This window comes from Cydia strobilella, chromosome 21, assembly GCF_947568885.1.
Source record: "Cydia strobilella chromosome 21, ilCydStro3.1, whole genome shotgun sequence".
Lineage (NCBI taxonomy): Eukaryota > Metazoa > Arthropoda > Insecta > Lepidoptera > Tortricidae > Cydia > Cydia strobilella.
Genome location: NC_086061.1, coordinates 8,484,330 through 8,511,244, shown reverse-complemented (window position 1 = coordinate 8,511,244; position 26,915 = coordinate 8,484,330). Strand labels below are relative to the sequence as shown.

Sequence of the window (26,915 nt, the reverse complement as noted above, 5' to 3'; positions counted from 1 at the left end):
TCAATAAGTAGTCATGAATTGGAACAAGTATAAATTTAAAAAAAATTGGAAAGTAAAAAGCACTAGTTCGCGACAACCAACTTTCCGCACGCTAAACAGCTACGTAAAGTAGCACTTTTTGAGCAACTGTATTAAAAAATAACTATTCCATGATGCTCCAGTTCCCACATTTCTAGTAAACGGTAAACACTTGCCAAAACGTACCTATATTTCCACGGTGACATTGTTTATATTTTTAAACAATAACTTTGCTCCCTTTTAAAACATATAAATAACTATCCACGATTCAGGCGTATTTATTTAAAAATAATATATGTCTGCGAATGTATAGAACCACGTATCCACCTAAATAAAACCAAATTAAAAATCCATTAGGATTCGCAAGCAATTTTAATATACCCTATGACACAACTGAGATAAATTTTATGGGACCTTATAGATACCTACATTCAAATTCGCTTGAAAAACTTAAGCCTTCGGCCTTCGGCTGATGGGCTGACAAATAAAAATTAAAAGATAGATACAGTACCCTCCCTCGGAAGTTGTTGACTACAAATTTGTGAATTAAACCGCATTTGTCAGTATGATTGATCACGACTTCACGACATTGATTGATGGCTCAGTATAGTTACTGTGACGTATTATTGATGTTTATAGTATATTGTTTATACTCCTTAAAGTCGTCATCAAAACAACAAGGTATATCCATTTCATAGAAGACTATTGAATTGACAATTGACCCCGTGGCGGTCATATCAACAATGACTCATTCTACGTTATTACCCTTTGGTGCCCTTTGGGTGCCTTTGGTCACTGTTGTATAATATAACGTATTTGATTAGAGTGGTTGGCACATGTTGAATTTTGACGTCTGTGATAACATACAGCCCACGTCAATCTTAAATACCCAGGAGGCCTAGCAGGAGGCCTAGCCAACATGCCAATCGTTTACGCTCCGTAGCGAACGAAACGCAATTGTCACTGTCGCACTAATATGAAAGAGTGACAGAGAGACACAAAGCGTAGCAAAAAAAACCGACCAAGTGCGAGTCGGACTCGCGCACCGAGGGTTCCGTACTTTTTAGTATTTGTTGTTATAGCGGCAACAGAAATACATCATCTGTGAAAATTTCAACTGTCTAGCTATCACGGTTCATGAGATGCAGCCTGGTGACAGTCAGACAGACGGACAGCGGAGTCTTAGTAATAGGGTCCCGTTTTTACCCTTTGGGTTGCGAAGCCTAAAAAATGTATCGAGATGACAGATACTACGAAGAGTCACGTGACTATTACCATACATGATTTAACTTAGTATTAGTATGTACCTATGGCAAAACCATACTAAGTACAGTGAGCTTGCGAAAGTGCATGAAAAAATTATGAATGAATTCATTGATAAATTTATGCACTTTTACGGCTGATGGTTTAATTATACCATCAGCAACTTAAGTTTTGTGTTAATTATATATATTTTGTCAATATACGTGTAATTTAAGTTTCTAATAGGTGTCTAGTCGAAATGAAAAGTAGAGTGAAAGCACCCTTTGCATTAGAGATATTTTGACGCTCGATCGTAGAGAGAGCGCCAATAGTTCGAGGGTGAAATGGGTTACATTCAAACCTCGGTTAAAAATCCTACTATTTTAACTAACTTTAAATAATTAAATTCGAATGAATAACGGTTGATCGGAGGTCAGGGTAGTAAGATAACGCCTAAACAAGAACCACTGTGCGTTACTAGGAAGCGATTACCATGTCGCATCGTAGAGATATCGCGTACCAAAAGAGTAGGAGTGCTGTTTAGCTACGAGTTGACTTGTTTTTTCTGGGCTTTCGTCAAATCGACAACCATTGTGCCTATTTTGCGTGAAAAACGAGGTAGCGCTACTCTAACCACCCCAGTTCAGCTCCCCCACGAAACCTAGCAGTCTTCAGGTTGTTAACTGCCTCCTTCAGCCCCAAATAAACTTTCAATAGAGGATATCTCAAAAATTATTCAAAATGTTACAAAATTATACTTGTAGCAAATTTAATCACCTTTCGTTTTGTGTAAGTAGTCATGTCGCTAAGATGCAAAGTTATGTGAAAAACCCAAAAACTGGGACCTTCAAATTACGAGTACAATTAATGATACAAACGCAAGCGACAGTTTCTAAGAAGTTAATACCTTACAGATAAGGGCACAGCATTAGCTTGTTCTAAGTTGGTATAGTCTAAACAGATATCTTAATTGTTTAAGGGTCAAAAACTTTCATGTGGATCAATAAATAAACGGGCTTTAAAGCTTGATTTACGTACTTTATCCATGCATGTAGTGTAGTGTAGGCATGTAAATAAGAAAGCCTAAGATACAGTTAGACCAAGATAAGTCTGCAACGATTTTGATAGCACACGCAGTGCAAGTGTCAAACTTTGCAGTGCGTGTGGTATCATAATCGTTAGTTGTTGGGTGGTTGGACTTATCTTGGTCTAACTCTAATATCTTTGTACACCTCGGCTTCTCCTCGGCCGACAATTCCATGTGATCTGACGGCCTGATTCTAATTTTAATGAACTTAAAAAATTCGATTTCGATACTATATGGCCGATCCATATTAGTATGGCCGATAGTATCTGTCAGTGTCAAAAGTGACGTTTTTGTTTGACTAAGTCCCACGGTAAGCCCAAGAGGCTTGTGTTATGGGTACTCTGACAACGATATATATAATATATAAATACTTAAATACATAGAAAACACCCATGACTCAGGAACAAATATCTGTGCTCATCACACAAATAAATGCCCTTACCGGTATTCGAACCCAGGACCATCGGCTTCGCAGGCAGGGTCACTACCCACTAGGCCAGACCGGTCGTCAAAATATATCGTATCGAGATCTAGGTATGTAATATACTATAGATTTTGTGATGAATTCAGTATGTCCTAAGCATGATTGTAAAACGATATCGTTTCTTACATTCTCCCAAAGGCGCCCGATCACTCGGGCAATTGTGCTCGTCTAATAATAGAACTGCAATAATTGTAGAGGCTAGAGGGCAAGTGTGGACGTGCGGTGACCATCAGCCCTCCGACCATGGCAGGACAAGTCTCTACAAAAGTCCTGGACCCCATTTTATAAAGCTACAATAGTACAATGTGATACAAGTGTGCTATGTTGGTTATTACACACGAGGCGATATTGTACGCGCGAGCTATAAGAAAGCCGATGTGTGTAATGACCAATGCACACATGTTTCATACGACGTTCTTAAAAACACTTGCGAGGACAAAGACGAAATTTTCATATTAATTAAATTACATAACCCATTTAAGTTATACCTATACAAAATGACGTTTGACGCCCGCTTGACCATGTCGAGGGGCGTTTTGTTTGGTCAGTGATGTTTTATATTTGTAAAATGTACCCCAGCTGAGATAAAGAAAGGTATCTATGCAACCCGTGCTGTGATAAAGATTAGACAGATTTGAAACATACACAATACTGTAGATAATGTTACAAAATTGTCATGGTTGTATTAGGGCGCCCGCGTCATGACCATCCCTATGGTAGTTGGGCCCATCCTGTGGGTTTTATAACCACTAAGTATTAGGAGTATAACCAATGGATTCAAGGCTCTGTAGGATGTTTGTTCGAGCCTTCGAGCCCCGAACTGTCCGAAGCTTGGTCACCCTGGCTGGTTTGACAGTTGCGGCGTACTAATCACTGCACGGTATACTAATTGACGATCTTATTCTGAAGGATTAAGATGAATATGTGTACGGACTGTTTTTCCAACATTGTTTGCGAATTTTTGCAACGGTACAAATTACTTATTTTAATTATTTATTTTCCATTTCCAAAATAAAAATTTCTTTTATTCCTGTGAAATGTTGCAGAAATTTCAAAAAACTTTTCCAACTGCTAGGAAACTTCACGCAGCATAGATATCTGTAGCTACAGCCCCCTACACTTGACGTAAGCTTCCTTGCGCGTTGTAGGGTTTGCTACCTTGTGGACTACATTATAAACTTCTGTGCTATGCTGTGTGAGCTGGCGCGGGTGCACGGAGCGGGCGCACGCACGCGGGCGCCATTGTAGGTAAAATTAAAAACCGTCGCACGCGTCCGCGCCGGTTAGCGGACGCCCTATGACTTATTGAATGATTTTCTGTAAGGTTTAAATTAAATGTATCTATTTATATATGTAGTATAGTTGGTCAAGCAAATCTTGTCAGTAAATAGGAACAAAAAAACTATACTCATCCTTTTCTTTTGGGTGCTAGTACTAGTGTAAGACAAAGATAGTATGATTCTCTTTGTCTATGTTTGAAATGAGACAGTCCTTTGACAAACTATAATATGCTTTTTTCTATTTCCAGCCCTCAAATGTTTACCAGAAGACGATGCGTGCTCTTCGCAACTATCACAAGAAGTAGAACAACAAGAAATCGGTATGTATCGGCAAGTTATTGATAAATATTATCTAAAATTATTATTGTTTATAAATAGGCTATTTATCGATCCAATTGTCGAACGTACTATTAATACCTCATCATTAATAGCACTATCAGTTTTATAACATAAATAATTTATCTCTGAAAGAATGCCTACTTGCTTAAAATAGGCTTTTGCGTATGTCAAAGATTTTAAACGTTTTGGACTGCACTATTTTCTCGGGCCTTATTTTTCAAATAGGGCCAAAGGAGTTAGATCACTTAAATGAAGGGGATAAAGGCAGGGTAAAACAAGCAATAGGGTCTTAAAATTACATGAATCCTCGTAAACATCAGCTGTCATATGAGAATTTCCTGCTTTTTACGAAGTTAAAATTGCAATTCCTTTTTCAGATATCCGCCGGCCGAGTTCAACCGACGCGCCTGCCGAGTGCCTATCAGGCAGCGAATGGGACAGCAACTGCCACAAATGCCGCTGCGTGGCGGGCGAGGCGCAGTGCGTACGGCAGTCCGGGTGCGATTCTATCGGTAAGTAGGTAAGCATTCGACAAGCTTACTGCCTAGGTTCACGCCCGAGTGTCACCCTTTTCACCTCTCTCTAAAAATTAAAGGTTGACAAAATACTATGGCTCGCCGCAGTGGCGGTGCAAGACCAAAGTTTAATGTGGGCAAGTTCCTCTGGTGACCGAATTATACATAAAGTGCATAAACCATGTTTTACAGAGGAGCCGATCCGCTGCAAACCTAACACTACGTTCGGGCGCGACTGCAATACGTGCCGCTGCCTGGAGAACGGACTGGGTATTTGCACTATCATGGAATGTGCGAGTGTAACTAGTAAGTGTCTAGTTCCTACTACATACATACATGACGCTAACGCGCCCTTTGACCGCCAAAGAAAATGCAGTAAGTCTTCATCTACCTGCATAGTGTATCGCTTGCTTTGCGTAAATCCAGGCCTTGCGCCGGCCAACACTGGCCCTAAGAGTATTTCCGCAAAGCAAGCGATACACTATGCAGGTACCTAGATGAAGACTTACTGCATAGCTAGCAATACATTCAAGTTGCGGAACATTCTCAAAATATCCAAAATTTCTGGAAACTTTCATGAGAAAATTCTCATGCAAGTTTACACTTAGAGATTTCGCGTTCAGATTAGGGATTGTTACTCATTGTTCTTAACTGTTGACAACTGTTTCATTTAATATTTACGTCTACTTTAAGTGTCATAAAAAAACACCTAGAACATTCAATGGGACCTTTGCAATTTTTGTATATTCTCTTTGGGTTATTGCTAGTACTGCATACGCATCCGATGTAGCCTTGATTCTGTCACAAACGTTTCTCATTTCAGCAGAAGCAGTACCGTCGAAGCCGATTATACCTAAGGGCGTAGACTGCGCTCCCGGGACAACTTGGCAGAGCCAATGTAACGAGTGCGTCTGCTCTCCAGAGGGCCGGCGGTACTGCACGGACAAGGCTTGTCCTGGACAGCAGACAGGTAAGATAAGATAAGACAATAACACAGCACCATCGAAGACAATTGTACCTAAAGACTTAGACTGCGCTCCCGGCACAACTTAGCAGAGCCAATGTAACGAGTGCGTGTGCTCTCCATAGGGCCGGCGGTACTGCACGGACAAGGTTTGTCCTGGTCAGCAGACAGGTAAGATAAGATAAGATAATAACACAGCATCGTCGAAGACAATTATACCTAAAGGCGTAGACTGCGCTCCCGGGACAACTTGACAGAGCCAATGTAACGAGTGCGTCTGCTCTCCAGAGGGCCGGCGGTACTGCACGGACAAGGCTTGTCCTGGACAGCAGACAGGTAAGATAAGATAAGATAATAACACAGCACCGTCGAAGACAATTATACCTAAAGGCGTAGACTGCGCTCCCGGCACAACTTGGCAGAGCCAATGTAACGGGTGCGTCTGCTCTCCAGAGGGCCGGCGGTACTGCACGGACAAGGCTTGTCCTGGACAGCAGACAGGTAAGATAAGATAAGATAAGATAATAACACAGCACCGTCGAAGACAATTATACCTAAAGGCGTAGACTGCGCTCCCGGCACAACTTGGCAGAGCCAATGTAACGAGTGCGTCTGCTCTCCAGAGGGCCGGCGGACAGGAGACAGGTGAGAGTAGCACAGAATACCGGCTTTAAGAAAAGGTGAGGGGCGGGGACGGCGAAGTGATTGGTTCTTTGAAAGACAGTGCGCCTTGATGCACAAATACGTTCAGGTCGAATCTTTAGTCCCAGTCTAGGTCGAGTTAGAGTCCGAATCGTTTTATTTGAAAAAAGTCAGAGATCTACACTAAAAACTAGCCATGGCGGCTTGCCATGGCATTATACTGAGTGGAGGTTCTTGTTTCACCTCTGACCGCCACCGTCCGTCGGGGATGTCGGTAATAGCCTTTATTATTATTATTCGGGCGTTGTGGGCCGTTGAGTGTCACGTCGACCAAACATTGATCTATTGTGACGGCCCTTTAAAGTTCATTACTAATGCCCGTTGAATCCAGAAAATTCCAGATTCTTTAGGCCGTAATGTTCTGTACCTCATAGGGTTGCAATACGGTAATAGCCTTTAGCGACCTTTTACAAATCTCTGTTACATTATGGCTCTTTTTAACAAACAGAAATGTGAAAATGACACTTGCACCGTCCCATTAAACCGGGATTAACCCGTTAACCCAGTGTCAAATTGTACTGGTAACCATGGTAGCTCCCGGTTTAACTGGTTAACCCCGGGTTAGTGAATGCTGCATGCGGCCCTTAGGGACAAACAATAATCAAGGGTTAATGTTAAATTTATCGCCAACAGTTTGTTTGGCACTTGTGCGAGCTGGCATATCAAAAATGTCAATCGAATATCAATCTTACTCATTGAATAAAAAAAACCGACCAAGTGCGAGTCGGACTCGCGCACCGAGGGTTCCGTACTTTTTTAGTATTTGTTGTTATAGCGGCAACAGAAATACATCATCTGTGAAAATTTCAACTGTCACGGTTCATGAGATACAGCCTGGTGACAGACAGACAGACAGACGGACGGACAGCGGAGTCTTAGTTATAGGTTATAGGTGTTCGCGGGCTAGGTTTCCGCAACTCGACGTCTTACGATGCGCCTATTTTGCGTGATGGGTTGCCGGCACTACTCCTGCCAACCCAACTCCTCCAAGAAGCCTAGCAGACCCTTGATGTTGCCGACGACTTCTGGGAGAGACCCCGGCGAACCGAGGTATTGTGCCCGGTATTCTGCCACCCCTGGACATTCGAGGATGACGTGGGCGGCTGTCTCTTCTGCCTCCATGCATGCCCTGCAAAGGGGGCTATCTGTAACACGCATGGTTAGTAAGTGTTTGTTTAGTGAGGCGTGGCCAGTTATGGCTCCAGTTAGTAGCCGGAGTTGTGGCCTCTTCAGCAGTCGCAGCCTCCGTGACAGACCTGGGTTGATCGTCGGGAGGGCTTCCTTCGCCTGTCTGCAGGTACCTAGGTTAGTCCAATACTGTTGGTGTTTTACCTTGGTGTTGTGTCGCAGCATGTTCCGGAGCCAGGCATATGGCAGAGGTAGGATTGGCTCCGGTCCTGCCACCTTCAGTTCCGAGCCTCCTCTTGCTAATATGTCGGCTGCATCGTTACCTCGCGAGTTGCTGTGTCCTTTAATCCACTGCAGAGTTACGCTATTGGTGGTACATACCTCTGATAGAGCTTTGTGGCATTCGTAGATTAGCCCTGAGGTCAAAGTATAACTTTGCAGGGCTTGTAATACCGACCGACTATCGGAGAGTATGCGGATGGGGTAGTCCAGTACTTTCCTTGAGACGATTGCGTGTGCTGCCATTATGATGCCCATACATTCTGCCTGGAAGACTGTGTTATGTGCACCAAGTGGTGTCGAGATGTGTATGTTTAGGTCCTCTGAGAATGCCCCAGCGCCAGTGCCTGACCTTGTCTTTGATCCATCCGTGAAGATTCTCAGCTCCCTTGGGTTGAGTCCTTCATGGGGTTCTTCTTGTAATTGTATTTTGTACTTTTTGTCGAAGACGAATTGCCTGGGTATCCTGTCAGTCACCGCCTCAATTAGAGGTTCCTTACCTATGGCCTCGTAGAGGATCTCGGTGTGTGGCACCCTAGGCGGTCTCCAGAGATTAGATTTTTTGAGACGTACCGCCGCAGCTAGCGCTTCCTGTTGTATAAAGAGGTGCAGCGGCGGCAGGCCCAGTAGGGCTTCCAGGGCCGCAGTTGGTGTTGTTCTCATGCAGCCCGTGGCCGCCATACAGGCCAGCCTCTGGAGTCGTTGTAGTCTAGCTTCCACTGTGGATAGTTTGGTGCGTGGCCACCATACTATCGCGCCGTAGCTTATTATTGGTCGTATGATTGCCTGGTAGAGCCATAGAATTGTCCTGGGAGTTAGTCCCCAGGTTTTACCAACCATTCTACGACATTGCCAGAATGCGATTGTAGCTTTGTCAATTTTGCTGTTTAAGTGATTGCTCCAATTTAGTTTGCTGTCGAGTATTACCCCTAAATACTTTACCTCTGCAGATAGTTGGAGTTCTGTATTGAACAGTTTGGGAAGGCGGTAGTTTCCCAAATTGCGTTTGTTGGTGAACATAACCAGCTCCGTCTTGCGTGGGTTGACTGTGAGTTCGTTGTTAATGCACCAGCGCTCCACGATGGCTAGTGCAGAGCGGGTAACCTCGCACACCGTACCTGAATGATTGCCGCTCGTTAGTATCACTATGTCGTCGGCATAGCCGATCGTGTAGTAGTGATTGTTGTTTAGTGTAGTGATCAGGTCGTTCACCACTAGGTTCCATAGAAGTGGTGATAGGACTCCGCCTTGGGGGCATCCCTTTGCCACTAGTGCCTGTTGTGTCTCACCTGTCCCGAGTTTGATGACTCTCTGGCTCAACATGTTGTTTATCCATTTGGTCATAACTGCATTCGCACCGTGCCTTACCAGTGCTGCTGTTATGCTGCTGAACCTGGTCCTGTCGAAAGCTCCCTCTATATCAATAAAGGTTCCTAAGCACATGGACCTGCTTTTGATCGCCACCTCGATTTTGCTTACCACTGCATGAAGTGCCGACTCTGTAGATTTGCCAGGGCTGTAGGCATGTTGGTTGGGATGTAGGGGCACATTACTTAGCACCCTCTCCCTCAGATACCTGTCGCACAACCTCTCCAAGGTTTTCAGCATGAAGGAGGTCAGGCTGATGGGCCTAAACGATTTAGGATCCGAGTAGTCGCCTTTACCTGGTTTCGGTATGAAGATCACTTTGACCTCTCTCCATCTTTTCGGCACATATCTGTGAGCCAGGCAGGCGCGCAGAACGATGGTCAGCTTCAGGGTGAGATGCTTCCCGCCCCATTTGAGTAGCGCAGGGAAGATCCCGTCCGTTCCTGAAGACTTGAAGGAGTCAAAGCTGTTTATGGCCCACTGCGTGCGCTGCAGGCTGATTACCTCGTGTGTCTGTAGCCACTCGTCCTCTGTCGGAGTAGTCTCCTCTTCCCCCAGACTCACTGGGTGCGATATAGCGCAGTCCGGGAAGTGTGTTTGCACCAGGACCCGCTCTGCTTCCTCCGGTGAGTTGGTGAGAGAGTTGTCTGGCTTACGCAGGGATCCTAAGGTAATAGTCGAGTTGGTGGAGAGGACCTTCCTTACCCTGTTAGCTTGCATGGTGGTCTCAATGTCAGTACAGAACTTGCGCCATGAGTTTGTGCTTCTGTACCTGAGACGTTTTTTGTACGCGGCCTTGGTGGACTTGTAGTTATCCCAGTCCTCGTCGGCGCCAGTGTTCATAGCTCTGTTGAGTTGCCTCCTCATCTTGCGCCTGAGTCTATCCAGCTCAGGTCCCCACCAGTTGTTCTTCCTTCCGCTTCCTGTCGGTGGGGTGGATAATGGGCATGCCTGTTGGTAGCAATCCAGGATAGTGTTCGTGAGGATGTCTACCTGTTCTTCAATTCTCGCTGTGCCTTCCAATTTGAGGGGACCCCCCTGCTGTTCCAATGCTGCGCTTAAACGCAGGGTGTAGAGGTCGCGATTCGTCCTACGTGGGTCCCGCCTTGGTACTGCTGTGAGTGTTTTTACCTGAATGTCAAATCGAATCCACCTGTGGTCTGAGCACGACACCTCCTCCGATACATGCCAGTCCGAGACGAGTTTCGATGCTTCTTCGGTCGCTAGGGTCAGATCAATGATTGTTCTGCTCCGTCTGTTTATGAATGTCGGTTGTGAACCTGTGTTAAGGAGGTTAAGGTTTGTGGTGAATAGGTATTCGACGAGCTTCTTACCTCTCTCGTTACCTGTCTCCATGCCCCATAGGGGGTGGTGTGCGTTTGAGTCGGTAGCCACGATGAGTTCGAGCCCCGCCTCTTCGCAGTAGTTGACCAGCCTTGTCATATCGTGAGGTGGTGGGTCGTCCGCCTCCGGCATGTACACAGAGGCTACGACCATTTCCTGCAGGCTGGAGTCTTGCGCCCCGTGCAGCCTTATGGCACACAGGTCTCTGGAACAGAAGCTCGTTAGAGGTTGCGCATGTATATCATTAGTTGTGTATATGCAGGCCCGGGGGTTGTCCGGACCCGAGTAGACTGTTAGCTTACCTCCTAAGTTACGGAGCCCGCAGACAGAGCCTCTTCTGACCCACGGCTCCTGGATCAGAATTACGGCTGTGGTGTTGACCTCCAACCACTTCCGGATCTGTGCCGTCGCCGTTTCGCTGTGGTGGAGGTTGGCTTGGAGGAACTTACCAGTCGGCGAAGGGAGCTCCACTACTGGGATCACCCTCCTCCATCGGTTCCTCCTCCTTGCCGATGGCCAGCTTACCTAGCCCCTGCGCGCATTCCCCTTCATCCTCCGAGGAGACAAGGAGAAGTTCTTCTTCATCCTTCTCGGAGACGGGAGCGGACTGCGCTGGGGCTTGGGACTCAGGTACCTGGACTTCGTCCACAGGTGCCTGCGTCCCCTCGGTAGTGACCATGGGCTCGGGTGGTGCAGTGGTTCTGTCGTCAGTGGTGACAGTGCTCCTGGCGGGCGGCTGCTCCGTGAACTTGCCGCGCTGCCCCTCGAACTTCACGTACACCGACCCCAGCATAAAGCCGAGCCGGCGCCCGTGGTCCATCAGGGGCTTCACGGCCGTTTCCGGAACACTGACGACAGCGAACGTTTCCGTTCTCTGCACCTCGCGCCGGTTGAGCAGCCAGCGGTCTATTTCCGCCCACGGGTTCTGGTAGCGAAGGGCTCTGCCTACTTCGCCGAAGTCTTCCCAGACACCCGGGAACAGGATGCCGCAGCGTACTCGTTTGGGCACCTCGCTCTGGCGCTTGACCACCACCTTCTCCCCCTTATCGAGGGTGATGGTAGCCGCGCTGCGCTTGAGCCATGCCAGTGTGGCCTGGTCCTCGCACCACAACCTAAGGGAGCCGTTAGCCAGTGTTGGCTTGCCCCTAAAGATCGGGCCTGCGGGAAGGCGTTCGGTGGGCTGCTTAGCTTCCTTCGAGAGAAGGGCTAGCAGTTGCCTCTGGACTTCGTCCGACTGCTGTGGGGTCAGGTGTCCTGAGGTGGCAGTGGTCACCGCCACCAACAGGTCAGCTTTTGCAGCCTCCGCATAGTCGGCGCGGAGGATTTCACCAGGCGCTTCAGTCCTCTGCTTCTTAGGCTCGCCTCTGGGAGATATGGTCTCATCCAGACGAGCCCTCTTGGCAGACGACCGGGCACCCTGGTTACTCCCTCCTTCAGCCCTGGTCCCTGGCGCGCCCTTTGCCTTGGTGGGGGCACGGTTTGTAGCTGGTGGTCCAGCTGTTGTCCGCGTCTCTCCCTTCCCAGGGGCGCCTTGTGGGGGCACTGAGGCGGTGTTTAGAGCCGCTTGGCGCAGCTTCCTTAGTTTCCGCCGCTGCTTACTGTTAGGCTTGTGCGGCTTGGCCGCAGCCGTAACAGTGGGAGGCGGAGGCACAGGGAGTTCCACCCGCTTACCGGGTTTCTTCTTCCGCGCCTTTCTGGACACTTGAATGGTCCATCCGGCCTCCAGCTGAGCGGAAACGGGGTCCAACGCCGGGGTCTGCTCCGTGACAGGGGGTTTCCCTCCTGCCGGAACAGCACCCGTGGATGTTCCCGGCGTTGGCAGTAGGGCAGGACGCTGTGGTCCTGAGCCTACTGGTCTGGGGACGAACGCATCAGGATTTCGTGCCTTCGGTTTCCCGTCAGCTCTCCGTCCCGATGCGGACTGCCCCCTGGGTGGCGGTACTGTCGAGCCAGCGCCGCCACGGGGTCTGTTGTGTCTGTGTCTGTGTGGTGTCCCTACAGGCAGGGTTGCTTCCGCCTTCCTGTAGGCACGTGTTGAGGAGGGGGGAACTGTCAGGACAGCTCCATCTCCCTCTGGTGTATTGTGTTGTGTGGAGGGGGGAACTGTCGAGACAGCTCCATCTCCCTTTGGTGTGTAGTGTAGGGTGGAGGTTTCCAGTACAGCCGGAGCTGCGCCGTTTCCCTCCGGTAGTGGGGTGTTTGGGGATCTAGATGTATCCATTTTTTATTGTCTGTAATTTCACCTCTCGAGCTTCCCACCCTCCATGGAGCCCGCACCTTTGGGGATGTCACTTGGACACCAGGAATACCCAAGAGGTATAGGTGTGTTGAGGTGGGACTCATGCGCGACATCGGGAGCTGCAGACACGTGGCTGTGGGAGACGATCCCATCTCCCCCAGTGGTTCCACGCGCCCTTGCCCCGTCAGCATGGCCGAGCCCCCGGCATCCTCCCAGAGGACGCCCCTCCCCACACCTTGCCAGCGGACCGTACCACCTCGACCGTACGGGACGCGTGTCCAATACCCTGCAGTGGCTAGTTGCAGGGCTACCGTTTCGCCGGAAATTCGGACCAAAAAGGGCGTATTGGCCCACAGGGGGTAACTAACCCCGACCCCCTGCAGGCCTCAGCCCCCAGGACTCCTGCATCCCCGCTTACGGCGCTCTACTGCGCAGGACTTACGCAGGTAGGTGAGTATAGTCCGCTTAGGTCACCTACACCTTAAGCGGAACTGGGAGATCCGTACAGCATAGCTAGCAATTTGACCTAAATCAAATTACTAGCCATGCCGTACTGGAATCTCCAGAGTGTGTCATATCCCGTTCGGGTTTTTAGGTCCTCGCGGGTTATGACGTCGCCTTCATACTTAGCTACTGGTGGCCCGGGGCAGATGTAATGTGCGACGCCCGACCGACCACCAGTATTACCAGGGTGTACGGCCCACCCAAGTGGGGTGGACTCGTCCATGGCCCGCGGCGGCAGTGCCATGGACGACGGGGACGTGGTATGATAGACTTGAGGGGGTAAGCACTGTGAGTTCAGCGTCGCACACCTGCACCCACGCACCTACCCCCCCCCTACACCCCAGCGGAGTCTTAGTAATAGGGTCCCGTTTTTACCCTTTGGGTACGGAACCCTAAAAACACCTCTAGGAAGCGCAGCTTGTCGCTAAAATGAACCCATTATGTATTTATATAAAATAGACATGGCGGTCAAAAGGTCAAAAGTTCACACGAAAACGTACTTTTTTCACCGAGAGATCTTTGGTGTAAGTTGATATGTCGTATTATTGTTCAATTTTATAGAGCTAGACCAAGACAAGTCTGCAACGATTTTGATAGCATACGCAGTGCAAGTGTTATATATACGTCATAATTTCATAGAAGTTTGACGTTTAAAATAACACTTGCACTGCGTATGCTATCAAAATCGTTGCAGACTTTTCTTGGTTTAGCTCTAGCTGCTAACTAAGATGACAGTTCGGTTTGCCTAATTTATTCGATGGATCTGTCATTGTAGTACGAAAGCAAGACGAGAATTTACTTCACAAAATCGAATTCTCAAAATTGCAAAACATGAATCTTCATTTGTCATATACTCGTATTATTCCAGAAGCACTCCTGCGCTGCGCGCCGCAGAGCCAGTGGAAGAACGACTGCAACATGTGCTGGTGCAACTCCGGCCGCGCCATGTGCACGAAGATGGGCTGCGTGGCCCTTCCTAGTAAGACTTTTTATAGAAAAAATACGCCAAATAACACTAGACCCTACTCATAGTGTTGTAGTGTTCCTGCCGGTGAGCAAAGATAGATATAACTCCGTAATAGATGTTTACAGTCTAAGGAAAAAACGTGCCTCGAAAATCAAGAAAATTTGATTCTCGTTCAGAGGGCGCCACTGGTTTTGGCCCACTGTCGTATAGATGGCGTTGACTGTTTCGTTTGTTATTTAACAATTTTAACGCATATCAGTGAAAGAACATGGGTCAAAATCATAAAAATAATTAATGCATTTAAAAAAATCATTTATCTATATTTAAATACATTTTATCGTATTTTTATAAATCTTAATTTTTAGTTTTAAAGTGTGTCGACAGATGGCAGTGAATTTACTGGGGTTACAAAATTTACTATGACAGTACCGCTCTAGTATAAGTTACTCTATGCGGTGAGTAAGGTTGCCAGAGCTCAACGAGGGTGCGGAGTGTTAGGGTCGGCAACGCGCATCTAACTCCTCTGGATTTGCAGGCGTACATAGGCTACGGAGGCTGCTTAACATCAGGCGGGCCGTATGCTTGTTTGCCACCGACGTAGTATTTTTAGTCACTCGCGCTCGCTAAGTTAGTTAAGTTATTATGTCACACGATAGTTTAAATTCGAATATTGGCTAGAATATATTATTTATTTATTTAAAACACCTCTGTTAGTACGCCTTTTTACACATTTCAGGTGACATGCATTTCGACGACAGAAAAGGCGATGCTGAAACAGCAGAAATCCCAGAACCGGTAAATCTAACGATAATTTTATGTAATATCTTAAGTTGCACTGGGATTTCATTTTCATCCGGTGTGCACCAATTTATGTTTAAAAAACACGGAATCCATATATTTATTTTACTTGATGCTTTAGTTAGGCCATCAGTAATTTATGATACTCCTGTGATAACGATACAGTTGGCCATAGCCGACAAATGTCCCAATATAGAATAATCCTTAATACTTTCTAATACAGTTTACGTGTTATAAAAAATATTATGGCGTTTAAAAGGATAAAAATAATAATTTATCATCATTTATGAACACTGGGCAAAACTTTATTTTTTATTTTTTTATTCTATATTAAAATCTTACATTACATCAGACAGAAAAGTGCTGTGAAACCCTATCGGGTTTGTATCGACACTGCATTCGTGAATACATTTTACATTTAAACATTGTTGTGGTACATAGGAAAAACAAAAAATATATAGAGTTAAAAATGTATATGTTATAACAGATCTCCAATTATAACAGATCCAATTATAACAGATCCCCAATTATAACAGATCTCCAATTATAACAGATCTCCAATTATAACTTATATTATAACAGATCTCCAATTATCATTAATTTGTTGTAAATCTTACAATATCGATACTTTTAAAATCGCCCCGATTTCTTCGAGATGTGTGTGCTGTACAGTCATCAGCAGAAGTAGCTAAACAGGCGTAGTATTCAGAATTATCTGAACACCTTCTTTTATAAATCGTAGCCACTACTGCGACTGACTGTACGTGGTGAAAGATTGACACTTTCATAAAAGGTTTAACTACCACGTTCATTTTTATTGCACCTGTTTTTTTTTGTGTTAAACAACGTTGGTGTACGGAAACCAGTTGAACCTTGATGCATCAGGTATGTGATATTATTTAATAAATACAGTCATTTAATTTACATCTTTGGAAAGTTATCAAAAAAGCGAAATGCATGGAGATAGAATCGTTTCATTTCTAAACTGGAAATTTCCTTTATTCTTGATTATTTTTTCTGATATTCCGATAACTTATCCAGATTTTTGAAAACTTTCTGAAAATTGAAGATGTAGAGCAATTAATTAGTATATTATGGAAATATTCACCGCCATCGAGTAAACTTCAATAGCTCCATTGGTAGAGCGTTAAACCGATGTCTCAGAACCGCAAGTTTGAATCGCATTTGAGGACAATCTTTCCTTCATTTCATAAAACTAAATTAAATTGTTTTGTAACTTTTTCAGAACGAATTGCCTGAAGTACCAAATCTTAACAGTAATGATATACTTGAATATGATGCCAAAGATCAGAAACATATAAGCGAAAATTTTGAGGATCTCGATACAACTACTGATCCAAATGAAGATCTCACTGGAGTAAATCTTAAAGATTTAGATGATTTCGATAATAATGATGTTGACACACCAATACAAATACCAGATCAAGTTATGACTGATTTTGCTGCGAATAACAGCACAAACGTTCTCGATGAAGATTTAGAATTATTAGAAGCTTTATTAAGTCATGGTACTCAAGAAAAAACTGAAGAGCAAACATCTGATGGGTCAACAGTTAAAGACGATGAAATAACCGAAAAAGAAAAAGCGGCATCTGATATTTTAGGCGCCAATAGAGACGTTGAAATATTGGATGTTTCATATATTAATCAACGTCAAACAGATCACCGTGTTAAGAGATCAGCGTGTAAACCAAATGAAGAATTTTTGGATGATTGTAACACTTGCAAATGCTCGGAGAGCGGGCAGAGTTATAGTTGTAGTCAGAACGAATGTATGGACAAAGATGGTAAAGAGGGGGGTAAAGATGTGGATAAAGAAGTTGAAGTATTTATGGAAAATGAGGTATGTAAGCTTTTATTTAACTTGCAATGTTTGTATGTATGTTTGGGTCATCTTGCAAGCAAAATTAGCCCCACTTCCCTTTATTCGTTTGAGCTGAAACTCCACATACATATGTAGGTTGGATGACAATGCAATATTATGTTACCATCGAGCTGATCTGATGATGTACACACACTAGAGACGGCAATAGGAACTCTGTAACAAACAACACAACCTTATTGTGTCTGGATTTGTTAGAATTACCTCGATGAAATAGTGGCCTGTTGAAAGAAAAGTACAGTTAGCGAAAAACCTATTTTCAGGGTGAAGATCACATAGAACGTCACTCGGTGTGCAAGCCGAGCACCACGTTCTACGTGGGCTGCAACCCCTGCCATTGCAACTCGGATGGCACGGACTTCAGCTGCACGAACAAACCGTGTCCTCTGCCTGAAGATGTAGAGGTGTTTCATGAACTTCACGTATGTTTATTGCTATTTAGACTATGCCCACTACTTCCACAAGAAAACTTCCGTGAGACACATCACTACATAGTATAAAACCGAAGAAACCAAAGTCGCTTCTTGCCGTCTATCTGTCCCTATGTATGCTTAGATCTTTAAAACTACGCAACGGTTTTTGATGCGGTTTTTTTTTAAGATAGAGTGATTTAAGAGGAATATTTATATGTATAATACATCAGCATTGCACCCGTGCGAAGCCGGGGTGGGTCGCTAGTACATAATAGATTAAAAACGGGCCACTCACCGGTGCCGGTCCGCCAACACGAGCTTCCGATGATGCTTCTCGGTACGGAGTTAAAAAACTTATTTATAAACGTTTTTCTAATAACAAGCAGTTGATAATCGTATGTCCCTATTTGTTTCACAAACTATTTATTATTTTTAATCTGATAATAAATATGAATATTTTTGTTACAGGAAATGAAGCCAATCGTGCCCTTAAAAGGAGAAAATACCAAAAACAAAAATAAACCAACTAAATAGATATATTCGCACTAAACTAAGATAAAATAGCATCAAGCGTGATAAATTATCGACATAAAACATTTCTATTCTTTTATTTCCCTATAGAACTCTGTTAACTCTACGTAGTATATGATTTTTTATTTGCGATTTCGTTTCTTTATTCTCACGAATTCACTATTTTTGTTTAACATACTCAACCCTTTCACTGCGAATGACGTGATACGCTAATCGAATACCTTCATGCATTATTTATCATGCCAACACTAGATAGAACTTATTACCTATCGATACCACTTATCCGTTTATTTACTAGCTTTTTTGTAATTAGCACCTGTCGCTGTGTGTAATGATTCACCTCAACTTTCTTGCTCGACATCTATATAGATTTTGTAACTACAATAGCTTTATTTAACCACAGAATAAAGGGGCCCACTGACTATCAGTCCGCCGGACGATATCGGCCTGTCAGTTGTTCGGAACTGTCAAATTTTTGTTCTAACTGACAGGCCGATATCGTCCGGCGGACTGATAGTCAGTGGGCCCCTTAAGTAATAGTAGTTACTACCGTACAGAAAAACTTCCTACAAAACCGAAGTTTGACAGCGGTTCAGGGACGAATCATGCTGGCCCATGCATGCCTGCATGCCCTTTCTAATGTATGTGCTATCCCTTTCGGCTATTTAGGGTTGTCAAAATTAAAGTAATTATCTGATCTGCGTGTGCACGCAAAGGGACGTCAAGTTTTGCCAATCCTGATAATTTCTCGGAGCAATGCTGAGCCGAACGGAGCCGAGAACGTCCGAACGCTCTAGTTTCCTATCTCTGATTAAGATCGACACCCCTAATCGCGCACCGAACAAGGTTTTTCATCGTCCAAAATTATATTTCATTTATAATTTATTCATAATTACTAATTAGCCAGCTACTCTATATTTCATTATCACTATTTTTTTATATCAGGCCACAAAAGCCGTCAAAAACGTCACAAAAAAGGTGTGTGTGGAGAACCGAATGTTCATAATGAACTGCAACACTTGCTGGTGCAACGAGGACGGGACCAGTTACTTTTGCACGCGCAAAGTGTGCTTGTCCAACACAGATGAGCCGGTCGTTGAAGAGGGAACCGAGGTACTAGACTTGAATCTAAAGCAAGGTTTAGACTAGCAGGGCAATTTTCAGATCGCAATGTCTTCTTCCTCGCGTTATCCCGGCATTTTGCCGGTGTCGGTGAAGTTTGTAGAGCTGATATTTAAATCAAATGATATTTCGTACATAAATTCTGAAAACTCATTGGTACGAACCCGCGACCTCTGGATTGAAACTCGAAAGTCGCACGTTCTTACCGCTAGACCAGCGCTTTTTTTTCATTACATTGCGGTATCTGATTAAAATGTTGAATGCCTTAGTAGTCGGCATTGTAACGAAAATTGCATGCAAGTTCTTGCTGTTCTACACCTCGCTTAAGTAGGTATTAAATATTAATCAACAAGAGAAATGTATTGCAATCAAGAAAAGATAACTTCTTTAAACGATGAACGACTGCAATAGCGTCAACCAGCTATAAGAGACTGCTTGTTATCAGGGGCGTAGCTAGAGGATATGGCGCCCAGGCCGTCACCAAACTTTCGCCCCCTGACGACTGACAAAAGTTCATCTGCTGCTGCCTTTTGCCCATTTTGGCGCCCCCCCTTGGATGGCGCCGGGGGCACTTGCCCTCTCCTCTCTTCCCCCCCCCCCTAGTTACGATACTGCTTGTTATAAAAGGTCCTCCAAAATTAGTCCGTTTTTCACACTGCAAAGTTCATGAGAGTGGAAGCGATCTACACATTTTTCACTCACCATTGCGCTTTACTTTTTTTTCGCACTGGTTTTTTGCCTCATTTCTGTTATTTTTTGTTCTTCATTAGACCAAGCTATGTTATTGTTATTGATAGCCCAGACTGTGCGAGTGTTATATAATTATTACGTAATTATGACGTTTAAATTAAATACCACTTGCACGGTCTGAGCTATCCAAATCGCTGACACTTATCTTGCTCTCTGCCGTCATAATTCCTTCGTAAGTTTACGGTTAGTGCCGTACGTAATTCACATATTAAGTTCGGGGATGGCTTAACAAGTTATATGATCATCATCATGTTTTTTAAACAGTCTCTCCCTCATCAGAAACTCCGGATCATAAAGAAAGAATGCCGTCCAGGCGAAGTGTTCGAGATCGAGTGTAACATGTGTCACTGCAACCCCGATGGGAAGACGTTCTCTTGCACGCGTCGGGCTTGCTTCGACGAGGACAAGGTTTGACTGGTCTAGGTTATTACGGTGGTGGTGCTTGTACGGTGTTGGTTTTACTGCGGTGAATAGGCTATCCTCCCGGTACTTTTCAACACATTTCACGACCCCGGAACCAGGAATTTTGGCTGCCACTGTCGGCTGTACACGACAATGGTAGCAGTTTATTTATTTTAAACTTTTTTGCACATCCAAAAAGGTACAAAATTTAATTTTTTTTTTATTAGGAAAACTTACAGCTAAAGTAACACGTAATGGCGGACTTAATGCCTAATGGCATTCTCTACGAGTCAACCATAATAATAACCATAGGGCCAAAAAGAAAAATGTCAAGGTGGGTGCGATGAGAGGCGTTTTAGAAGCAAAGAAGTACATAACAACTGTAGGTATTTTCAAAAGGATGTACTATTCTAGTGGCTGTCTAAAGGTTTTAATAATAATCACGGTGTGGTATTCAGATGAGATCTAACCTCAAAAGTACCACTGTATATATCTTGTACCTCAAAAGTGGTTTATGAATTTTATGATTAATGTACAAAAAGCGGTGATGGTGTAATGGTTATGAATAAAAATAAGTAAATATATGCTTTGAATTTGTTTGTTTTATTTTATTTTACATCATTAGCTTTGGAAACTGTTCACACTTGCATTCCTGCAGTTACCACCGAGTTAACGAATAGACAGAGGCAGGGTCGCTTCACCGTTGCAGCGTTTTTACATTGTCCGGTCCGATATCGGATGTAGGATCCTACATTACGGGGGGCTCCGACATGGCTGATTTTATCGGAAACGCCTTTCCGATAACAGATGTCGGCGGAAGGCGCCTATGACAAAAACAGCTGCAGGAGAGTGCCATTGGCATTAAAAGTCTGCCTTTTTGGCATTATTTATCGTGTTTTAGTAAATAAATAATATATTTTACTTTCTTCCGACATCCAATATCGGATCGGACAATGTGAAAACGCTCTAACTCTGCCTAGGTATTCAACTTTGTGGTAATTTCCCTATAACTTATTTTCCTTTGCACTGATATACCTTATGGTGGTGGTAATAATCCCCCTTGTCGACGTAGACAAATGTATTTTATTTACAAAATGCAATTTAAATTATTTAAAATATTTACTTAGTTTTTACAAGGATTTAAATGTAAATACCTACGTGAGGGATTAACAACTTTATCTAAGTCAAAAGACTTTTTGTTATAACTTGTTTCATGTTTTTATTGAAGATGATTTCATTCGTTACAGAATCAGACGCTAATCAGAAAGACCAGAGCAACTCCGCAGGTAAATTATTTTATTTTACTTTATCTTAAGGTGCATTGGGGTAATTCTAAAGGGGGTACTTTTAAAAATGGCAAATATCTACTAAACCACAAGCACTTCATACTTTAGCAACACTCTTACGCCACGGCAGCGCTTACCAAGGCATCTTGCTTATTGTTGCTACAGTGGAAAGTTCATCTAACTTAGTAGATATTTGCCATTTTAAAAAGAATCCCGCTTTCGAAGTAACCCCAATGCACCTATAAGGGCCGCCCCACACTAGCGCCTTTTGAGCGTTGGCGTCTAGTCAGCGCTATGGAATATGGCGTCGCTGCGCAGTTGCGCCAACATTGCGTCGAGCAGCAGCCATAGAGTTGTGGACGCCGGCGCTCGGGAGACACTAGTGTGGGGTGGCTCTAAGTCCGAAGAACCCACGTAGCGGTACGGCACTGTTGCCCCGCGGATTAATCCGTCGTCGGCGAGACTTACGGTGCGGATATATCCGTCATTGGCGTCCAAACGGCTAAGAAAAAGAACCTACGTTGCACAGCACGGAACGGCGGAGGCGTGGCGTGATATTTTGTATCACGCAGGTAATTCGCCTAGAGCGGACACACGGCGCCGCGCCTCCACCGTTCCGTGCGGTGCAACGTAGGTTCTTTTCCTTAACCTTTTAGACGCCAATGACGGAATATCCGCACCGTAAGTCTGACGCCGACGACGGATTAATCCGTCACAGATCACAGAGCAACATTGACCTACGTGCATATGCATAAAGTTCAAATTTCAGTTTTGACATTTCGGTGACGTGGCGTCCGAGTGATAGCTTTTTTGTTTGATGAATATCCAATTATTTTTTCTGCAGGAGGCGCCAAAGAACTGCCAGCCGGGCCAGGAGTTCCGCATGGATTGCAACAAGTGTCTCTGCGACAACGAGGGGCAGAACTTCTCGTGCACCCGCATCGACTGTTTGGCGCTCAACAACAACAACAACAATGGAAATAGGAGAAAGAGAGGTTAGTTCAGTGGCAGTGGTTAATAGAATATTAGAAAACATATGTTTAGGGTATGAAGTAGACATTTCACATTCAAAGTATATACTTAGTTGAATACTCATTTATTGATTTTGATTACCTATTACTATTTAATGCGGGGCCACACTAACGGGTAACGCGTTAATTATCGCGTTAATTCGACGTTTTTCATACTGCCACACCAGTGTGGATTATCGCGATAATCAACGGCGTTTCCCGTTAGTTTGGCCCCGGCATTGGATAAACTTTGTTTATATTACAAACATTATATCATATATCATTTATTGAATGCCATTATTACTTTTGTAGGCTATATCGGCTTTATCGCTATCTGTGGTTTTTTCACGTTTAAGCTACGTGAGATGCTAAATGTTACTCAGCCAGGAGGGAGGCCTCGCGATTACATTGCGACACCTGCAGTATATTAGAATTGTATAGCTACTGTATCAATACTAAATGGCGACTATATCGCTGCAAAAAGTAGCAGTAGGTATATAAAAGCTCTAAATAGTTATTCGTGCAGTTGAAAACATATAATTTGTTGCAGACGTATCGCAGAAAGTGTCAGCGGACTGCGTGCCGGGCAGCGTGTTCGAGCAGGGCTGCAACGTGTGCCGCTGCACCGAGGACGGCGGCCACGCCACCTGCACGCTCAAGCGTTGCCAGACAAAGGAGGACTCCACGCTCACCGGTGAGTGTGTACATTACATGCTATTGCTTAAAAATGCAAACGCATGCGAGCATCCTCCCCGCCCCGCCGAATGCACCGTTGTATACACTCGCCCCTGAAGACGCTGCGCTGACGTTCACGTGAAAACCAGCGTGTTAGTTACACTACAACGGCCACACGCACACCAAACGTACGTATTACGTTACCCGGCCAAAATCAGGACTATATAATGGGTGGCTAAAAAATAAGTGCATTCCCGTTGCCAGGGAGTTTTTGGGATTATACTTAGCAACTCAAAAACTATTGTACGGATTTTGATGCGGTTTTCACTTATCCATAGTTATTCTTGAGGAAGGTTTAGGTGTATAATTTGTTAGCTCGCGCGAAGCCGGGGCGGGTCACTGGTACTTAATAAGATCAACTTTAATTTGCCAGATACACAGTTAGGTTACGCTTCCAGCGACACTACCGTAAAATCTGACGGGTTCCCCCTTTCCAGCGACCGAGTCAAGCTTCCGCTGCAACCCCGGCGAGCAGTTCAAGCAGTCCTGTAACGACTGCAGTTGCTCCGCCGACGGCAAGAGCGTTTTCTGCACGCTGCTCGTCTGCGATGACGACCTCTCGCCCTAATAGTATTACTGTAGTGTGTATGCCCCTTTTGAACGCCAGCGACGTCATATCACGACAACTGACGCCACGATCATTTTTACGTCAATTAATTATGTGAAACAAATGACTGGACAGTGTTTCTATACTTTTATTGTTGTCTTATTCCTGTGTCTTGATTTTAAGTGTAAATCTAAGAATATCATTTCTAGCGTGAATGTGTTTGGCGTTCAGATGATTAAATTTACCTACACCGAATTCCTATAAATGCATGTTGATTTCCAGCAAATATGTAGAAATAAAGCAAGAATTGACCGGTACTATATTGTGCCAATGCGAATTAATAAAAATTGACTTTCCTATGTACGGATCGTGGATTTTTTTCTATTAATTTACAGCCCATAAGTGTAGTGTATTTTAACACTATTGTTATAATTATCCGTTTGAAAACAATTTAATACAATAATTATAATTGTTTTTTAATTATTTAACATTTATTTTCAACACGTCAATTCACATCTCTTTACCCCTTTGATCGCCAAAGACGTTATGGAAAGCTAAACAAAAACACCAAGACGTCATTTGACGTCAAATTACTTGCGCTTTTGCGATCAAAAGTTAAAAGCTGACTACGTAAAATGATGAAGAGGACATTGTTGTAAATGAATCTTGTATCCTCGTCAGTAGAATGTTATTCATTCATATAACTAACCCCCATGTTTCTATATACCTATTAACTAGTAAGTACTTATCTAATAAAGGTACGTCTGACACTGCAGCTCTTTAGTTAACATTTGTTTTGTTTTAATTTAACTATTGTAATTGAACTGTGTTACACATATAAGTAGTGATTTATAAGTGATTTTAGAGGTTATTTCTGAAATATTTACTACATAGGTAGAATGTCTAGAATCGGTATTTCGGTAACCAACTTAAGTCAGTATTAATGATTAATTGACGTCCTTTGTTTCGTAATAACCGATTCTGTTAATGTGTGCATGTATCATTATATTCATTAATGTGATTATATACCAAACCGCCAATAATCCCTTTATCGCTATTGGACATATGCAAAAATGCCACTCATACGCCAACCTTGGTACCTAGACGAGTTAATACAAACCTTACTCCAGCAACAAGGGTTATTTCATACCGGATACCGCGCTCAGTCGTTCTTGGCGTTGTGATTACAATCCAACTATAAACCTTTTATACGCCATATGTTACTCCTTACGTATGCTGCATACTGGTTGTGCATGAATTACATTTTCAAATATGTCTGAAAGTTGCTAAAGAGTTACTCCGTAGTAGAACGTTATGTAAAGACCTGGATTGAGAATGAATACGAAATAAATTGATCTTAATAAATACATTTATCTCCTTATACTCCTTAATATGTAGGCATGAATGTTTTTGTTCTAGCTGTGCCGAGACAGAATTACTCAATCAGTCTGAATTAGTTAACAAACACACATTATAATACATAAATATATCAGATTTTTATTCCATTAATATAAAAAAACACTTTCTATGTGAGAAATGTACCATTTTTAATATTTTACCCGCCAAATACGTTATATCACGTCTACGGCATATTACGGTTCAAACGCCACGACATTTGATACTATAATTTCACGTTATATACCTACCAATCAAGCTCTGTAATACATAACTCGGTATACATGTTCCTGCTTTTTATATTAGGTATTGTAAATGAGTTACTGTATAGGTATAGACGAGGAGTTTCTAAACTACGGGCCGCGGGTCTGATACAGCCTCTATCGCTCGAATATGCAAAAGCGATAAGGAGACATATAAGTATAACGATATTTCGATGTTCGCTGCAGATTCTGCTAATATATCCCGCGAAAAGAAAGCGGAGGCGTGGCCCAAGGGTCAAAAAGTTTTGAAGAACTCTGGTTTAAACCTACCTATGCTAGTACCTAATTTTGTATCAATTCATTCGATATCTGTGGTCTTATAAAAGGTGGTAAATTCGTTTTATAAGCGGCTGACTTTGTACAATTCGTACCCAATATGTATTAGAATAATTACCATAATACTTAAGTTTTGAATCGCTAGGAAATAAAAGTTTTCAATTCACTTTACTGTTTTTTTATGCTTTAAACTTTACGAGTTTCAATTTGCCCGATATGAACCACCAAAGAGGATATAATAAGATAGAGCGGTACTGTCATAGTAGATTTTGTAACCACAGTAAATTCACTGTCATCTATCGACACACCTTAAAACTAAAAATGAAGATTTATAAAATACGATAAAATTTATTTAAATATGGATAAATGATTTTTTTTATTTGCATTAATTATTTTTATGATTTTGACCCATGTTCTTTCACTGATATGCGTTTAAATTGTTAAATAACAAACGAAACCGTCAACGCCATCTATATGACAGTAGGCCAAAGCTAGTAGCGCCCTCTGGTCGAGAATCAAATTTGCTTGATTTTCGAGGCACGTTTTTTCCTTAGACTGTATCCATCTATTACGGAGTTATATCTATCTTTGGAACCACTAAAAACCCATTGAACGGTAGAGGCATGGACATAATTAGTTTTTAATTAGGAAAACGGAGTAAATTAATCTTCTATTTACTGACTTCATGGAAGAGAAAAAACACGTTTTGGCGGTATAATTAAAGTCAGTAATAGGTATATCGGTGGTTTAGTGATTAAACACATAAATAATTCGCTAAATAAAATTCTCGTATACTAAGTAGGTACCTAAATGATAACGAACATGCAGCCAGTGTTTTCAGGGCTGATAATTCTCATCGTGTTTTCTGCTATTGAGACGTCTTTATGTAAGTATAGTTTTCATATTGGAATCATTAACATGTCGACCGCTATTGGCTAATAAACTAATAAGTTATCAAGGTTTGAAACACTTCCGATTATGAAAATATCGTATCGCCTCCATTCCGTCGGGGGCAATAAGAAAA

The 26,915-nt window shown here is 43.5% G+C and overlaps 1 protein-coding gene across 3 annotated transcripts in view; it reads left to right on the top strand.

Moving 5' to 3' along the window:
* Positions 1 to 26,058, top strand: part of LOC134751198 (kielin/chordin-like protein) — a 45,359-nt gene extending 19,301 nt beyond the window's left edge. Inside the window, exons 2-13 of one of the 3 annotated variants that reach the window (XM_063686578.1) lie at positions 4,360 to 4,431; positions 4,828 to 4,962; positions 5,158 to 5,271; positions 5,789 to 5,935; positions 14,362 to 14,472; positions 15,197 to 15,255; positions 19,051 to 19,218; positions 20,257 to 20,385; positions 21,627 to 21,665; positions 22,510 to 22,660; positions 23,226 to 23,369; positions 23,848 to 26,058. In XM_063686578.1, coding sequence (XP_063542648.1) covers positions 4,360 to 4,431; positions 4,828 to 4,962; positions 5,158 to 5,271; positions 5,789 to 5,935; positions 14,362 to 14,472; positions 15,197 to 15,255; positions 19,051 to 19,218; positions 20,257 to 20,385; positions 21,627 to 21,665; positions 22,510 to 22,660; positions 23,226 to 23,369; positions 23,848 to 23,978 — 1,400 coding nt within the window. In that variant the 3' untranslated portion in view covers positions 23,979 to 26,058. Of the gene's footprint in view, positions 1 to 4,359; positions 4,432 to 4,827; positions 4,963 to 5,157; positions 5,272 to 5,788; positions 5,936 to 14,361; positions 14,473 to 15,196; positions 15,256 to 16,504; positions 17,123 to 17,424; positions 17,584 to 18,042; positions 18,204 to 19,050; positions 19,219 to 20,256; positions 20,386 to 21,626; positions 21,666 to 22,509; positions 22,661 to 23,225; positions 23,370 to 23,847 lie in introns of those variants that run through there. The other 2 variants (XM_063686579.1, XM_063686576.1) reach the window with 2 other exon arrangements.
* The last annotated feature ends 857 nt before the right edge of the window (positions 26,059 to 26,915 follow it).